General features: G+C 41.4%; 1 protein-coding gene and 1 long non-coding RNA gene across 9 annotated transcripts in view; one reads left to right on the top strand and one right to left on the bottom strand.

Moving 5' to 3' along the window:
* The window catches only part of LOC105475793 (carboxypeptidase vitellogenic like), a 206,727-nt gene that overhangs the window by 68,125 nt on the left and 119,837 nt on the right, over positions 1-18,765 (top strand). For 5 of the 8 annotated variants that reach the window (XM_024790894.2, XM_071094980.1, XM_071094979.1 and 2 more), the window contains 2 exons: positions 7,042-7,220; positions 15,339-15,457. In XM_024790894.2, coding sequence (XP_024646662.1) covers positions 7,052-7,220; positions 15,339-15,457 — 288 coding nt within the window. In that variant the 5' untranslated portion in view covers positions 7,042-7,051. Of the gene's footprint in view, positions 1-7,041; positions 7,221-14,409; positions 14,497-15,338; positions 15,458-18,765 lie in introns of all 8 variants that reach the window. The other 3 variants (XM_071094977.1, XM_071094976.1, XM_071094978.1) reach the window with 1 other exon arrangement.
* On the bottom strand, positions 21-3,129 carry LOC105475792 (uncharacterized). Its single transcript, XR_983662.3, has 4 exons — positions 3,049-3,129; positions 1,520-1,699; positions 1,049-1,151; positions 21-131 (listed from the first exon to the last, which is right to left on the bottom strand). It is a non-coding gene; the product is annotated as an uncharacterized lncRNA (long non-coding RNA).

The following is an 18,765-nucleotide window of genomic DNA, read 5'->3' as shown; positions in this document are numbered from 1 at the left end:
TCCCAGGATCTTATCTGCAGGTCCTGGAACTAGTGGGGTGTCTCAGCCACCCCATGTTGGCTGCCAGAAAGTGTAAGGGGAGAAAAAGAATATCTTTTCCTCATCCATCACAAGGTTCATGGCTGAGACCCCTATAACAAATAAAAAGAAAAAAAAATAGATTAAATGAAAAAAGTATAAAAGTTGTATTTAATATAAGTTTTCAGTGACACAGAAACCTTTAGAAAACGAAGCCCCAAGGACCCAGGGAAAACCATATGTGTTTAGGGACAGTTGTGCAGAAGTGTAATTGAAGGACAAAAGAATGTGATCTAATAGTAATAAACCGGGGAACTCAGCAAGGCCTATTTGTTCAGATTCTTTTCAACCTCGGTGTGACATTCCTTCCCTCTGGGTACAGGGCAGGACCCCTCCGGAATGAGGGTCTTATGACCTACTTTCAGGGGAAGTAGGTCAGAGAATTCTTTCATGGCCAGCTCTCAGGAGAAAAAGGTGGGAAAGGGTCAGAGAGCAGCCTTCCTGCCTCTGCTGTTTTTCCAATTTCCTGCTGTTTAAAATACTCACTATGCCAAGGTGCCATTATTTTGGGGTATCATGTTCTGAGCCAGGCCTGACACCTCAGTTGCTTGCTTTACCACTTACTAACTGTGAACCTGAGCAAACCACTTAAATTCTCTGAGGATCAGTATCTCGTCTATAAAAAGAGATGACAAGGTCAGGTTGTTTCTAACCCTTACCCACCTGGTTAGAAATAAAAAATATAAAGCAGTCAGCACAGTTTCTTGTACATAGTAAGCGTTCAGTAATTGGTAGCTATTAACTGATGTTATTATCATGATAGTGCCTTTAGTCACAGGCATGGCCCTTCTATTTCAAAACTGTTGAAAAACATTTTGGGATAATGTTTACATTTTACTTTCCACCACGTGCCCAGTTAAATTTCCCTTCTGGTTGGAGTGGGATTTCAAGGTAAAGCTCCAGACTGTGGTGTCAGATTATATTATTTTCTCCTCTTCCTGATTTTTCTCATTCTCTCCCTGCCACACACCTCTAGTTTCCTTTTCCTGCACATCCAAGGATATGGTGGCAGAGACAGGGATGACTCATTCGTTAGAGAGATTAGACGCCACCGTCTGATGCCAGAGAGGAACCTATGAAAAGGAGATAGGCGTGTCTCAGTGCCACTTCAGCAAAAGGTTGCCCTTTACCTTACATGCCATGACTGTGTCCTCCCTGGGAAAAGAGTACTTCAAGAGTGTTGTCCAGGATGTCAACATAGTGAGACTCTCTGTCCCTTAAATAAATAAATAAACTCCTGGGCTCAAGGGATCCTCCCGCCTTGGCCTCCCAAAGTGCCAGGATTACAGGCGTGAGCCAATGTGCCGGGCAATAACTATTTTAATTGCAGCTACAATGGTTATTATATGAAAGATATGTATCCTTTGACTGGAGTAATCGATAGTGTAAAGTGGGGAAGTGGAAATGAGTGAAGGGGAGAACCTAAGACTGGTTTAAATACCTGCTCTTTGTTTCTTTGTCCTCATCCTGCAGGTTTTGTTTTTGATTCGTTTTTCTTTGGCAAAACACACACCTCCAGTGGCATTTTCAGGTTTCTTTTGTTGAGGTCTTGCAAGTCTGATTATGTTACTGGTTGATCAGGTAGGGGAGAACTGGCCAGGATTTTCCCTTTTTGTCTCTTCTGCTGGTCAGGTAGATTGGAATTGGAGTGTGAGCTAATGGAAAATAGCGTCTAGCTCATTTCACCAATAATGAAGATGAGCCCAGTGTGTGCAGGTAAATGTTTAACAATCGGCTGTCTGAGAAAAAGAAGCCCTGATTTCTGGTGTTTGCTGGTTACTGTGGTATAAATACTCCTACCATAGTTTATTTCAGGCTACCAACAGGATTACTGAACACATAGTTGGAAAAAGATGCCCAGAAGCAAACCATCATATGTATAAGCTGTCTACCACACAGATACAAAAATCATAACTCTAGATCACAGGTAATAGTAAAATGTAGTAAAATCATTAAGAAATGATAAGTTTGAGTACTTTGAACTTATGTTTTAAAATGTAACTTCTTCAATGACAGTTTAATTGTTAACGGTGGCTCTGTTGAACAACTGACTCTCAGTATTCCTGAAAATTTAACCATCAGGTCTCTTGCGCTGGCTCTAGCACATCAGGTGGGACCCAGAGAAGTTACTATCTTACACAAGGTCCTCGGATGAGTCACAGCAGGACCTGGATTATTACAGAGTTGTTTCTAAAAACCAGACTTCTCTAGACAGATTTACTTATCAGTGTTTCTTTTTATTCATTTATTTCTTTACTACATCCTTTAACAATCCATAAAAGGGATTTAGGACTATTACAGGCTGTTATTATCTACTGAGACAGTAAGAGTCAGAATATTTGGATATATCTGGAACAAAGGTGGGAGAGTGGGCCGGGGGCAATGGCTTACGCCTGTAATCCCAGCACTTTGGGAGGCCAAGGCGGTTGGATCACCTGAGGTCAGGAACCTGAGGTCAGCTTGGTCAACGTAGTGAAACCCCGTCTCTACTAAAAATACAAAAATTAGCTGGGTGTGGTGGTGGGTGCCTGTCATCCCAGCTACTTGGGGGGCTGAGGCAAGAGAATCCCTTGAACCCAGGAGGTGGAGGTTGTAGTGAGCTGAGTTCGCACCACTGCACTCCAGTCTGGGTGACAGAGCGAGACTCTATCTCAAAAAGGAAAAAAAAAAAAAAAGATGGGAGAGTAGAAAGCAGATGAGATTTAGAGCTATAAGTAAATTCTCGCTTTCAGTCTTGGCCTTGTCATCTTGATGAAGTCAGTTACTCCCTGGTATAAGTTTTCTAATCTGAAGATGCAGGAATTGGACCACATGAACATTTAATATCTTGTAAGTCTAAAATGTGGTTCCTTATTTAGTTTCATCAATTCAGTAATATTTGCTTAGTGCCAACTATATGCACTCTCATTATGAACTGTACTCCAGGCAGAATGAATTACAGATATGATAATAAATATTATAGCATCTCACATTTATGCAGAGCCTTCTGATTTACCGAAGAGAAAATTTACTGTGAGTCTCTGGGATTCTGTGGCTTTAGGAGATCAGGACACATCTTAACAGAATGTTAGAGAAAGAAAAAGCTATTCTAGAAGTGCAAATAGAACCTTATTCCTAGGAAACAGAAGAGGTCATACCCAGGTAGTAATAAGGAATAAGGAATAAGCACTTTTTCTGTCATGTCTAGCAGTTGCTTCACTTTGTTTTTTTAAAGAAGCAACAAAATTATTTTTTTCTGAGTACAAAATTTTTGTAGAAAATTTAGAAATTATTAAGAAGTATTAAATAAGGAAAAAACCATATATCCAATCTAATATTCTGCTTTTCTTTACCTAATAATATTATATTTTTCAAAACATTCTTAGTAGAATCATTTTAATTGCTGTATGTATAATAATTTTATCTTTTTGGTGTATAGTAACTTACTTATCTGATGTCTTATTGTTGGAAATTTTATTTATTGACAATTTTTTTTATTCTAAAGAACACTGTGGATAAATAGCTTTGTTCCATATCAAAAATTATATATTGGACACATGATTTTCAACTGTAATATTTAAGGTTTAGTAAGACAGTTTTAGCAAATTATATACTTTTGACCTTTAGATTCTTTGATTCTATCAATATTGTATTGTGTTTACCTAGATTTTGTTCTGTTTCTAAACATTTATTAAGAAGAACATTTTGTTGGAATTCTTCAATATGATATGTTTGAACTGGAAATAGCACCACTGTTTTCATATTATTTCAAGTAGGTATGATAAAGTGTAGGGTTAACAGTTTTCTTTTTCAACTTTCTGTGGGAGATATCCTCTATCTAGTATCAGGTTTCTTGGTTTAGAAATTGCTCAATAAATATTCAATAAATAAAAAGATTCATGCTAATTTAGGATAAGCAAAAACACACGAGAGGGTGTTTAAAAAACCCACTTCTCCATTTATGATAATAGCTTTCATTCTCACAAGGAGAGATAACAGCTAAGCACAGTTCAGGAATTCTGACTGTTGAATGAGAACTGTGAAATGAAATATGTCAGCGCTTTAATTCACCTACATGGGAAACCATGACTCAGATAGTTATTTGATTAAATGTTAATGAGATCTACTAAATTGACCCAGTTCTTACTTTTATGTATTAGATTTATATCAATTAAAACAGGACCAGTTTTACCTCTTTTCATTCTTTAACATCTTTGAGTCAACATCTGCTTACAAGGGAAGTGCTGTAACTACCCTGGTTATTTAAATATTAATGGCTTCCATTAAAGGGGGCTGGGGATTGGCAGCAGGAAGATTGAGAAATTAGACGGCATGATTGGTTTCTTGTTTCTGTCCCCAGGAAAAAAAAAACAAAAACAAAAAAACCTCCTACTGGAAGAGCTTCTTCCATTATTTTTTTAATATTGCATATATATATATATTTTTTTCTGAACCAGTTAGAGAGTAAGATTGTTGATTTCAGGCATCCTTTGAAAGTAGCTATGCTATAAAAGCATCAGTGTAAACAAGTTCACATAATTTTAAAAAATGTTTTAACATTGCCATAGAGGTCATTACCCTGGGGCTTCTTGGGAACCTAATTTCAGTTCCTAAATTCATTTTGTTGTTTATTATAGTCAGTAATAGGCAAAAGCATTTTTTAGCTCCATACTGGATTCGGCTGGTCTTATTTACATTAAGTGTGGAGAACTCTAGTAAGTTAACCCTGAGAGACATGACAAGGGTTATATATTCAATCATGTTATAATTATAAACCTTTATCTTACTGGGGAAATGTGCCTGAAAAGCTTTTAAAATTTGCTATAATCAATATTTTCATGTTATGCCAAATTGGGTTGTAATAAGCATGTGGTTAAAAGATTTTTACACATTTTGTATTTTTAAGATGTTCTAATGGCTTGGCATTTTAAAGCACTGAACCAAAGCAGGCATTGTATTTGCATAATTATGTATCTCTTTTTGCAGCCAGAAATGTGTGTGGAGTACTCATTCATTTCGTGTATTTGATTTAGAATTTACAGCTAAGAACATAGATCATGCTTAAATAGCAGGAGTGCAGAGTCATGTAACGGCCCTGGTGTGCTTGTCGTAATTCCCTACTTTGCAAGGTCAGGATTAGAGCGAGACAAGAGAGGCACTGCCTCAGGTGTAAAACTTAATGAAGTGTCAAAAAAAACTCAAGATCAGTGATATTTTAAGGTAATAGTTAAAAAACCATATAATACAGAGAAAAATTAATGATAACAAAAATGGTCAACATTTTAGATCAAGATGAGCTCTGACCCTACATCTGTACCTCCCTCATTTCTCCCTAGTCCTGGCCTTGAGTGGGGTCAAGTCCTGGTTTCTCTACTTTCATGTCCTTGCATGAGACACTCTTTTGATTCAAGTTTTCCTTATCTGAATTTGGTGATAATAATCCTCACTCTCCTGGTGACAAGGATTTTTTCCTTGGCCAAATTTTAGTCAGGCTTCTGAATCTTCTGCTTGGCCCATTTGTGCACTTCCTTGTAAAATCCAGTTTTAGCAAAGGACACTGGTAAGTCGTTTTACCAAGAACCACCAGCATCAACATCCGATCACCTCAACATTTGACCAGGTTTCTCATCCTGCACCATCCCCCAGGTGATGTCTGATCACCCTGGCCTGTCTTCAGCGAGAATCCTATTAGGTTTAGCCAGATCCACCTTACCCCAAGGCTTCCTTTGAGTAATTTTCCATCCACTGACCCCCACACTGCTCCTTAGCTATAAATTCCCACTGGCCCATGCTGCATTTGGAGTTGAGCCCAATCTCTCTCCCTTGCTGCAAGACTCTGTTGACTGCAAGGTCCCTGTGCCTATCATTATCCTAATAAAGTCTTTGTCTGCGTGCTTTAACAAATACCATTCATTTTTTTCTAACACTGGTGAAATTAGGAGATTCAAATCAGCTACAAATACATGGGAAAGCCCACTATATGTATAATTTACATATTGATGTACAAGTAAATCATTATACAATTTTATGCCATTACTATTATCATCTCAGATGAATATTCTAAGCAAACATCAGATTTGAAGATCTTTGGAAAGCTTTGTGCTAATGGTTTGGGGCCTAATGTCTTTACTTATCAGCTAGCAATAAGGGGAGGGACCTAAGGGTAGTTGTAGGACCCCCTCCCCCTTTCTTTCTTCCTTCCTGTTTTTGTTTTTGTTATTGTTGTTCTTTGATACAAACGGGGGGCTTATAAGAGATAGAGAACATAAGCAGAAATCCATTGCTTCTTTGAAATTTCCCTGCAAGGTGTGCAAGGATGCCTGAGGTCTCACCTTTGCTTAAGCTATTTCCACCCACCCGTGATGCCTTTCCCATTTCTCCCACCTGTCTGAGAACCATTCACCTTTTGTCCACATCCAACTTGGGTAAGGCCTTTCTATGATCTTTCGACCTGAAATATGCTCTCAATCCTCTGCCCTTCTGTGGTGACATAGTGATTTCTACCACCCATTTATGGTCAGTTACAGAGTTCTTGTTGTTCTGAGGCTTTACTGAATCCTTCATTGAATTTACTTTCCAAACTGCATTTTAGAAAATGTCAGTGGTTCACTCCTATAATCCCAGCACTTTGGGAGGCTGAGATGGGAGGATTGCTTGAGCCCAGGAGGTCAAGGCAGCAGTGAGCTGTGATTGTGCTACTGCACTCTAGCTTGAGCAACAGAGCAAGACTGTTAAAAAAAAAAAAAAATCAGTAATTTAAAAATTACTGACATTGTAAATCCCTTGAAGGATCTCCCATTAGCCTGTGAATTTAAGGGTAAGCAGGGATTGGGTGTGCTTATTTATGGTGCTATCCAAGGTCCTTGCAGAGGGCCTTTACACACAATAATGTTTTTAAGTGAATAAATGAATTTCTTGCATGTAAAAGGGCCAGGTAAATATTTACTCTTTTGATTCATTTTTGGAATGCTGTTTTTATCCTAGACCCTGAGAGATGGTTGGCGCCATGTGGAAGGTGATTGTTTCGCTGGTCCTGTTGGCGCCTGGCCCCTGTGATGGGCTGTTTCGCTCCCTATACAGAAGTGTTTCCATGCCACCTAAGGGAGACTCAGGACAGCCGTTGTTTCTCACCCCTTACATTGAAGCTGGGAAGATCCAAAAAGGTAAGTAAGTTTAATTAAATCAGAGAACCACTGGCATGAATTCAACAGTTTTTCTTTTTTTTTTGAGACGAAGTCTCACTCTGTCACTAGGCTGGAGGGCAGTGGTGTGATCTCGGCTCACTGCAACCTCTGCCTCCCAGGTTCAAGCAATTCTCCTGCCTCAGCCTCCCAAGTAGCTGGGATTGTAGACGCACGCTACCATGCCCAGCTAATTTTTGTATTTTTAGTAGAGATGGGGTTTCACCATATTGGCCAGGATGGTCTCGATCTCTTGACCTCATGATTTGCCCACCTCGGCCTCCCAAAGTGCTGGGATTACAGTTGTGAGCCACTGCACCTGGCCAATAGTTTTTCTTAAAACAACCCATAGGATGCAAAATGTATTTCAGTATTTTTACTCAGTTGTTTTATTTCAAATATATATGTTTGTTTGTTTGTTTGAGACAGAGTCTTTCTCTGTCATCCAGGCTGGAGTACAGTGGTGCATTCTCTGCTTACTGCAACCTCTGCCTCCCGGGCTCAAGTGATTCTCCTGCCTCAGCCTCCCGAGTTGCTGGGATTACAGGTGCCTACCACCATGCCTGGCTAATTTTTGTATTTTTAGTAGAGACGGGGTTTCACCATGTTGGCCAGGCTAGTTTTGAACTCCTAACCTTTGGTGATCCGCCCTCCTCAGCCTTCAGAAGTGCTGGGATTACAGGCATGAGCCACCGCACCTGGCCTATTTCAAATATTAATGACTTGATGTCATATGTTATCTGAGTTTTTAGCTAAAATGAGAATTAGCCAGGGCTGAATTACCTGCATGGTTGAGTTGCAGCATTTTATTTATAAGACTAGTAGAGTGCCTGTTCCCCAGTGAGCACTTAATGCTAATACTATCCTTAAAACTTACTATGAGTCAATCACTGGTTCCAAGCTTTCTGCATGAACTTATTTAAACATGTCAACATCCCAGGGAGGTGGACCCATTTTATACATGTGAAACCAACACAGAAAGAGATTGAGCTACTAGCCAGAGTTCACGCAGATACCAGCTGGTGTGTAGGCTTCATACTCAGACAGCCTCACTACAGCCTCCCTGCTGTGCCCCCTTATCCAGCAAGTCTAGGCCTTAGTTTTCTCATTAAGATAAGATGGAGATTTAACAACTTACCCAACTTGCAGAGATATTATGAAAATCCAACGAGATAAGGCACATGAAAATTTTTTGTACTCTATAAATTGTTCTCCAAATATGAGTGTTTGCACATGGCTTTATTTAGAGATTGTGGGTTTTTCTATTGTTATTACTAATAGGAAAATATATATCACGTAGTGTTATCAGAGACTAAAATTTATGACCTGCATCTGCTCTTTTTTTTTTTTTTTTTGAGATGGAATCTTGCTCTGTTGCCAGGCTGGAGTGCAGTGGCGCAGCCTCGACTCACTGCACCCTCCGCCTCCTGGGTTCAAGCAATTCTCTTGCCTCAGCCTCCTGAGTACCTGGAATTACAGGTGTGCGCTACCACGCTTGGCTAATTTTTATATTTTTAGTAGAGATGGGATTTCACCTTGTTGGCCAAGCTTGTCTCGGACTCCTAACCTCAAGTCATCCGCCTGCCTCAGCCTCCCAAAGTGCTGGGATTATAGGCGTGAGCCACCGCTTCTGGCCCTGTATCTGCTCTTAATGCTTCTTTGTTCTTAATCACTGTGCAGGTAAATGATTTCAACTTTCTGAACTTCAGCAGGTTCCTGAGCTATAAAATAGTAGACAGGTAGCTATTCTGAGGAGCTGTTTGCAAAGAGCAGCAGAGAAATGGCATAGTGGCTGGAGGGAGCACTGGGGTCCAGGAAGGGTCTTCAACAGAATAGGAGAGAATGTTTGTTTGCTGATTGAAATAATGAGTGGGGAGTTGGTTTGGTTTGGGGAACCATTGTTGGAGACTGTGTTTAAGAAGGTGAGAGACAGGGATCTGGCACACGGGAGCCCCAAGTTTGTCCCTTGTCACAGGTGGAAAGGCAGAGATGGTGCCTGTGAAGCTGGCAGCTTGGCAGATGTGATGGGAATGAAGAAGAACACTGGAAATTTTACACAAATGGTCATTTTAAAGATCAAAAGCAAATCTAAATACTCTACAAAGAAGTTTAAAATAAAGCAAATTTTATTCATTCGAAGTATTCTCACAGCCAATAGGATGTCATTGTTTTTTGGTTTTCGTTTTACACGAAGACATTCTTACATTTTAAGGGTATGTGTAAGTGCTGTTCATATGTCTTTTTCTGAAATACACATTGGCTTCAAGTTTCACCATCTCTTTTCTAAGGAAAGATGAAAAACTTTGATAATGTATTTAGTGTATTTTAAAAAGGACTGATTTTTACCTCGCATAGAGAAGTCATGGGAAGATGGCTGCCCCACTGTATGGGCTGATACAGATGCGTGTGAAGAGGCAAAGTATCATTGACTCAAACCCTCCAAATTGGATTACATGTATGTATTTCAGCTTCCTCAACAAGTGGATTCTGATGGCTTAGATTTATGTTCATTAACAGTAAATCAAAGCAAACCATTTATTGTAGGATTGAAAAGGAGTTAAGTAATTGTTATAACCAAATTCTACCAATCCACATATGAGGAAATTGAGACTGAAATACTTTACCTGAGTTGCCCAACGGGATGTGTGCAATAGAGTTGGGTAGCAGAGATGGGTTTAGGACCCAAATCTTCTGACTTCTACTCTGTGATTTGCCTACTATAATTTAGTTCTGTTTGTTTCACAAGCTTCTAAAGTGTTCTTCTAAAGTGACCGGATGCATACACACAAAACAATTAAGGAATTGGGTAGTGCATACTAACGTACTAAAGTATTACATTTGAAGTAAGTGCACTGGAGATTCGGAGAAGGAACCTATGCCTATTGGTTGGTATAATCTAGGGAGAAAATACTAAAGCTGTAGTAGTTGTAGTAAAAATAATAAGTAGCTAACATTTAGTCATTATATCCCTAGTACCTAGCATAGTACCTATACATGTATGTATAAATATGTATGGAATTTAAATTTGGGTACCAACCATGTGCCGGGCATTGTGCTTTACATCCATTAGCTCATTTAGTTCTCAGAGCAACCCTAATGAAAAATCCATACGCATTGTTCCCATTTTACAAATGAGAACACTGAGGCCCAGAAAAATCAAATATCTTGCCTAGGGCCATAAAACTAGTAAGTGGCAGAGCTGGAATTAAAACCTGTACTGGCTAACCCCAGGGCCCGTGGTATGAACCACTGTGGTATATGAGCAGCTCTGAATTAAACCCTATACTGGCCAACCCCGGAGCCCATGGTATGAACCACTGTGCTGTATGACCAGCTATGGACTTCAGAGTGTTGGGTAAGATTTATGTAAATAGCGAAAGGTCTGTGCATACCAAAGGAGAGAAGCAGCTTAAACAAAGGCATTAAGTGAAAGTGACCGTGGTGTATCTGTATCATACATCTGGTGGAACCAAGTAAAAAGAATACAGAGAAATCCATCTGAGAGACTGTTGACATCCCTTCTGTTCCTGTCTTTCTTGCCTATAAGCATTCCTCAGTTATGGGTACTAGTAGCAGCCGAGAAAGATTCCAAGGGAAGTAGTTTTATCTTCCACCCTCTATATCAAGATTGGTAGATCTTCATCTGATGATTGACAACATTTAAAATAGTAAATCTGTGTATAATATCACTTCCTGAAGTTACGCTACACAGTCAAATTCTTTGAACAGAATTTTAAGTGGCTGATTCAAAATCTGTTACATCTGGGTATTCAAATGTAGCCCTGACAACATAATTAAGGATAATTTTATTCATCCGCTTTGCTGAAAGTTCAGGAAGCTCTGGACAGATGGTCAGCTCACTCCCCTAAATCCCTTTTGTTTATCGAGTCTGTCAAAACCCTAGGAATGTGAGTCTTATTATTGCAATGGAACATTTTCGAGATAAACAGTAGCTCACCAAAAAAACAAGGGAAATTTTTATTTTTCAAATCCCCAATTAACTGGCTTAGTTTTGTGTAATTGTAATTGCATGTTTACTTTCTCTGAAGCTAGAATAAATCTTTACTCCCTGAAACAAACTGAACGTAGGAGGCACATTTTAGCTTGTTTATAAACACTGCATTTTCACACTTTAAAGACTATTTTACTAGTAGGTCCTAATTTATTGTTACTTATGATCTGGTATTGTGTGTCCACACTGCTGATAACTTGAGTGTTTGTGAATCTGACATGCATGCTGATTAGCTGGTTCAAGCCCTTTGTTGGTCACACTCCAATGTTTTTGAAAGTGTTAATATCACAAACACTGGTAGCAGCAGTAAAAAACAAGGAGGAAGTAAAATCACTTCAAAGAGAACCTTTTCCTTTTTAAAACTATTCTAAACATTTGGATTGTGAGTCATGGTGCCGGAAAGATAGAAACTCCTCCACCTTGGGAGTTTGTTTGTTTTCCACATTACAGTGATGGGATGCACAGGACATTTGAAAATATAAAAAGTCATTTTAGTTGATGAAATTTTTTATTATTTTACTGGGATTTAGTTAGTGGAAATTTAAAATTTGAAACAGGGGCCGGGCGTGGTGGCTCAAGCCTGTAATCCCAGCACTTTGGGAGGCCGAGACGGGCGGATCACGAGGTCACGAGATCGAGACCATCCTGGCTAACACTGTGAAATCCCGTCTCTACTAAAAAATACAAAAAACTAGCCGGGCGTGGTGGCGGGCGCCTGTAGTCCCAGCTACTCCGGAGGCTGAGGCAGGAGAATGGCGTAAACCCGGGAGGCGGAGCTTGCAGTGAGCCGAGATCCGACCACTGCACTCCAGCCTGGGCAACTGAGCAAGACTCTGTCTCAAAAAAAAAAAAAAAAAAATTTGAAACAGGGCAAAACTTTTTTTATGGGCTAGAGAAAAGTTCTAAATTTCTTTAGCTCTCTTAACAAGGTCCGCCTTAGGAGGTTTTTATAGAAATGAGCTAGTCTTAGTGCATTGTCAGTGGGGCTTGTTTTAGTTCATTCATTTGTTGACTCGTTCATCCATTCATTTGTTAACATTCATTCATTAAAAAGTATTTATTGAATGTCTTAGGTGTGTAAATCAGCATGCCAAGTCCCAAGGTATGCAAAGTTAAAGAAGACAAATTCCCCACCTCCCAACCTCCTGACCTAGGAGGGAAGGTCTGAAATATACGCAAGTACAAGGTAGCAGAGAAGCTACTTTGGCATCCTCGGGAAGGGAGGGATGAGTGAACATCTGAATCATTTGAGAGCAGTCCATGGACCCTGTGGGGTGCTGGTCTTGGGAGAGATAAATTGATTCAATCATCCTCTCCTCTGTTCCATTCCCTCCAGCTCCTTTCTATTATATATTTTCTCTTTTTCTCATTATACTTGGACCTTTCTCACTTTTTTCTGTCTTCTTTCTCAAATCCTCTTCTTCCCATTTACCTCTCTGTGGTCCACATCTCACTCATTTCCGATCCACAGTTTTTACTTCTCTCCTCTCCTTTTTTGCGGGGGGTGGGGAGGGGGCTAGTATCTCTGTTTGATTTTGAGAAGATTAATAGTTCTGCTAAAAATATTTCAAAAGCATTTTAAAAGCTGCCCAGCCCTGGGGGGTGATCTTTCTGTAGGCTAATTAAGAGTGGAAGTGAAGAAGGGGAGAAGAAAAAAGACAGATGGTGGGAAGAGTGGGAGGGGAGGAGCGGCAAAAACTACTTTCCCCGAACACCTCCCTTTTCTTTCTCATAAGATCCTCCCCTCTCTCTTTTTCTTTGGCTTTTTTTTTTTTTTTTCTGATGGAGGAGGGATAGACCTCATTGGGAACAGAATGGGAAGACCTACAGAGGTTGCATTAAGCAGACTTCCCTGGGAGCACCAGGCTGAGCCAGAAAAGGGAAATTCTTCTAGACTTCACTTGGAGTGGCCAAAGGCTAATTATAACTTTCGCTTCCAGTTGACTGAACCCTTATTTTATATGTAGTGCTAGGCTAAGGGTTCGTATGCATTTTTGTTGTTTGATCCTCACAGAAAGCCCGGGGTAGCAGAATCAGTATTTACATTTTGCATAAAAGGAAAGAGGCTCAGAGAGATGGAGCAACTTGCTGGGGAGTCCTAATCTAGTTAGGATTCCAAACCCAGCTCTGTCAGGCTAGGAAACCCATGCTCTCCTATTGTGTTGGCCTAACAGGACCCTCAAGGACCACCTATTGAGACCTTTCCTTTGTCGCCACGACCTCCTCTGCTCAGAGGTGCTCCCTGTTCCTAATCAGCAGGTGCATTTCACAGATAGCAACAGTAATTCTGCTCCCTACCTGCCAGCTTCTTTCTATAGGTTTTACATGTGGGGCTCTTTTAATCCAGGTGGCCCACGGGCAGTCCATCTTCCACAGAGGAGAAACTGAAGTACAGGGAGGTTAAATAAGAGGGTCACCAGCTGGTCGATAGGAGTGCTAGGATCAGCAAAGGAACCGTGTGGTCTAGATGAGAGGTTTTCCTTTTGAGAAGCATGCCTATATATATGTTTGTGTTTGAGACAGGGTCTTGCTGTGTCATCCAGGCTGGAGTACAGTGGCATGATCACTTGACCTCCTGGGCTCAAGTGATCCTCCCACCTCAGCCTCCCGAGTTGCTGGGACTACAAGCACTGCCACCATGCTCGGCTAAGAGGCATGCCTCTTTTAAAAGAGGAGCTAGTGGTCCCAAAATAGCAGTGTGCTGGTGAAAGTTTAGCAACCAGCCCTTGGAGTCAGGACCCTGATTTACAGTATCTATTCCCGTGAGTGTAAATATTGTCACCTTGGCTTATTTTATCCTATCAATGTTGTCTCTGAATGCTGAGCTGGGAAGAGATGCTAACAATTAGCCCTCCAGAGTCTAAGGACTCCACCTACCACCAAAGGCATCTTTAGTTGATGGCATGTGAGGAGTCAAGCTTCCTAAGCTACTAACCAGTCTCCAACTTAATATGGCTCAGACCTACATCGCTTTTCTTGCGTGATTAGTTCCTACTGGGGACACGTTCTTTGTCACCACTAAAGGATTCTTCTCCTTCGCCCAAACTTTCCCTTTTCTTCCCCACCATGTTCTGCTGTTTTCTGTTCCTTTGCCACTCCCTTCCTGACCACTACTGCCTTTCCCACTCCCTGCCACCTGCACCTTCTGACTCACTCTAGTTGAAAGCCCTGGAGGAAGGAACAAACTCTACAGCCTGACTGCTCGGTTTAATCCCAGCCTCTCCTCTACTAGCTGTGTGACCTCAGGCAAGTCACTTAACCTCTCTGTGCTTCAGCTTTCTTATCTTTAAAGTGGGAATGAGAATTATACTTCCCACATCATGTAAAAGCCCTGGTAATGTGGCCTTGTAAATGTCAGCTCCTGGTAGCATTCTTTACTCCTGGGCATCCTTGGCCATCTAAGCATCCCCAATTACTCCTTCCCTGTGCCTGTCCCAGTGGTGCCATAAGAAAGCCAGGACCCCTGGCCTCCACAACTGTCCCATTGTCCTGTTTGGTTCCCCCTGAGTAGCCATGAGGTCACCCCCAGTCTCCCCACTGTCCACAGCCGCCCACACTCCCATATGCCTCGGCCCACTCCTCTTAGTAAATGTGACAGCCTTTTTGCCTTCATGAAAACAAGATCGTGAAGAACACCGGCCTCCTTGGGGTGAGGCCGAGAGCTGCTTCACCACATTGTTACTCTTGCACCCCACTGTTTCAGGTCAGTTTACTTTATCCTGCTCCTTTCCATGTGGCCCAGGGTGAACACCTTGGTTTATGCAAGGTGTGATGATAGGAGATTTTCTTTTCTTCTTTTTAAGAGAACTTTAAAAACAACCTTATCACAGCTTGTAAAATATATTTGGTCACCCCTCCCCAAAGACTTAAAACTTTCACGTATCCTTGGCTAAATTGTGAAATGTGGACTATGTGGGACTGGCCAGGGGCAGGCTGGAATTTGTTGAAGGAACTACCTTTCATACCAATCCCCTTTTAGCTTATCTAATCACTTCATTTCATCCAGACTGAGATAGATGGCTCACATTGTTGTTGTTGTTGTTGTTTTCTATAATCCTTGAGTAAATTTTTTTTTTCCCTCCCACTAGGAAAAGAATTGAGTTTGGTCAGTCCTTTCCTAGGACTGAACGTGAAGAGTTATGCCGGCTTCCTCACCGTGAATAAGACTTACAACAGCAACCTCTTCTTCTGGTTCTTCCCGGCTCAGGTAGACGCCCAACAGAAAGAACACCAGTGTTCAAGAGCTGGCTTGCCGTTTGAGGGTAGAAATGTTAGCCTACTGACCTACAAGTCTTTAAAAAAAATCTCGTAGATTTTTTCTAAAAATAAGATTTTTTTTTTTTTTTCCTAAAAATAAGCAAATCTGCATGGTGTTTCTATTTATGGGCAGGAAACAAATGTTTTTGGCGGGAGTGGGAAGTGTCCAGCTTCTAAATTTCTTGCAGCCTTATTTGGAGTGTTAATACTACCACCTTCTTCCTGCCACAGTCTGCTTCCTATCGTTTTGTTGTATTTTTGTTCTAAAAATACTTAGGGCGGGAATGGGTGGGGGGTGCCCAAGGGGGATAAGAAGTAGGGAGATTCCTGAAGTTAACAGGTAATGCATGGCAAAGTATGTTTCTATCTAGTCAGCCGTGGCCTTGTATGACTTCCCTGTCTGTGGACTCCTTCATGCACTCAGTACCCACTTATTGAGCATATTCTGTGCTGTGGGGCCACAGAGGAGACAGAACTGAACTCAGACAGAAGAAGAGTGGAAGGATTGCTGATGTAGAAAGGTTTCTGGCAGGAAAGGCCATCACTTTCCCAGATCTCTATAGACAGAGGTGGGTATGCTTTTCTACTTCACCAATCCTATGTCATTCACCTCTAAATCATGCCTTTCTTCTGTATGAACAAGACACTTTTAGCTTAGGGGTGCTGTTGCGGGTATTGGTAGAAGTGCTGAGATGCATAAACAAATCTTATTCCACTGCAGCGTAATTTTCTATTTTCATCCTCCAAATTGGATTTGTTTTAGAGGCTAGAGAAAGCAAAGAAAAAGCTATCCCTATGGAGGGTGTTGTTTATATTTGCATTGATTTGCATATAGCTGGGTTGCATCTATAGTAACTGAGTAAATGGCTTAATCCAGGGTTGTTTTCAAGTTACATTGTTTCTCTTGGTACTATTGAGTTATATTTTCTTGACGTTTCTTTCCTGCTTTCTCAACTACATGGCCTCTTGACATAGTTCACCCCAGAGCAGCCTGTGGTGGGATGTGGTCAGGTTGGGGCATGTCAGAAATGGTGAAGAATTCCAGATCCTTTGTGGCTGGGCTCACAGTAGCCGTCAGCCTGTCTTCTCTAGAAGGGTTTCTTGGACCCTAGAGAGGGCTTTTTCTTTCTTCGTCATTGTTCCTGTTGAGTGAGGCAAGCGAGATGCCTAGAGCGTCAGATGTAAGGAGACACTCACCCTGAGGGTCATACAAGTGCAAGGTCAGCACTGGAGCCTGAGCACCCTCCAGTCTCTTGCTGGTGCCTCCCATGGGTAGAGCCCAACTGGGAGCCGGGTGGAGTTGGGTAGTTTAGCCCATAGAGGTCTGCCTAACAGGGCACAGAGCAGGATGGAGGAGGGTGGATAACAGGCCTTCAGTCTCTTAAACTTTATGCCTTTCAGAAACATTCTGTGTGTGTTCATTTTATATATCATATCTATTGATGCCATTGAATGCAGTCATTTATCTGCAGTAACCTGTTTATATTAGTTTTCTCTTGCTGCTATAACAAATTGCCACAAACTTAGTGTCTTAAAACAACGCACATTTTATTTCACAATTCTGCAGGTCAGAAGTCTGACATGGGTCTCCCTGGGCTGAAATCAAGGACCAGTAGGGTTGTGGTACTTCTGGAGGCTCTAAGGGAGAATCTCTTTTCTTGCCTCTTGCAGTGCCTAGAGGCTGTTCACGTTCCTTGGCTCATGGTCCCTTTCTCCAGCTTCAAAGCCTACAAAGGCAGCCTGAATCCTTCTCACATCACATAATCTCCATGGTCATGTTTCCTTCTCTGACTCTTGTCTTCTACCTCTGTCTTCTAAAAGGACTCTTATGATGACATTTGGGTCACCTGGATAATCCAGGATAATCTCCCCATTTTAAGGCCAGTTGATTAGCAACTTTAATTCCATCTACGACCTGAATTCTCTTTTGCCCTGTAACCTAACATATTCTAGGAATTAAGACACAAACATCTTTAGGGAGTTGTTATTCTGCACAAAATGGATACTTGAAAATTTGCCTAGATTATTGAGTCTCAATATGTTTTATCTCAGGGATTCTTGCATGTTATTGCATACAAGAATTCTCTGACTTCCCCCAGAGATTCTGACTTGTAAATTGGCAGAGGCCAGCAGGTTACAGAATTACCAAGTGAACCATGCTCTGTGAAACCATCACTCCAGCCTATGGGCCACTACCCTCTGCCTGAAGCTCCTGGCTGGAAAGTGACCAACACACTTTTTACCAGAAAGAAATGCCTAGAGCAGCCAAACCCAGACAGAGGTGATGTGTTGCCCATGTTGAGGGTTGAAATGAGGGAAGTGAAGAAACCAATGCAGCCTGTGGAGGTCGGCTTCCCTAATCCAGCTTGCGGATTCTCTAAGACCTGTTAGGACTGCTTCCCCATCTTCTTTCCACTCTCGTCCTCCTCCCCCACTCTAGCTGGAAAATACCAATTCCTTACTTTCTCTTCTGCTTTGTTACTTGTTTATGACACCAGTCAGTTCCTTATTACCTTCTGAATGTTGTCTTCTTTGGTAATGATCCAGATTTGTAAAAACAGGAACTAAGGGTGAGAGAAGAGATCAGATGGAAACAAAGCAAAAACCCAGTTTTTTTCTTTCTCAGGTTGCCTCTGGTCAGGTGAACAGCTGTGTCTAGAATGTAGGTGGTGCTTTGGCACCATAAACCTGTTCAGGGAAAGGAGTTTAGTTTGCATGCTCTACTGGTTGCCAGATTGAGGTCTGAAAACCCCCTTCATTAAACAATGACTGGACTGCTGGGTTTCGTTTTTTCCCCTTAATTAAATGAAAACCTAGCTGTGCATCCCCTGACCAGGTTATGTTCTTTTGAGTCCAGTACTGTAGCCACAAACACAACCTAAGATGATCCCAGGAGACACAATGGGAAAGAATGCCTTTAAGTACATAGTGTTCTAGTGAAAGTGATAGATGAAGCTTCAGGACAAGAAGGGCAGAGATGAAAAAACGGTATCCACAGATGGGTACCACCATGTGGCAGCCAAGATAGATTGTTCCAAGACCTCTTACCAGGAAGCCCACATGCAGAGCCAGATAGCTGAGGCTTCTGGCTATAAATTTTGGAGTCACACCAGTTTGGGTGAAGGAGATAAAGCAGGTGTGACAAGAAGAAGCAGTGGTCACTGAGACGGGGGGAGTCCTTTGTATTTGGCAGAGATATCAGTTCATTGTCTATCATAGGGAAGCAGCTGATATTGTCACCAGGGAGAAATGACCCCT

Source organism: Macaca nemestrina, chromosome 4, assembly GCF_043159975.1.
Source record: "Macaca nemestrina isolate mMacNem1 chromosome 4, mMacNem.hap1, whole genome shotgun sequence".
Lineage (NCBI taxonomy): Eukaryota > Metazoa > Chordata > Mammalia > Primates > Cercopithecidae > Macaca > Macaca nemestrina.
Note: the sequence above shows the minus strand (reverse complement) of the source record. Positions and strands in the feature narration are given on the sequence as shown.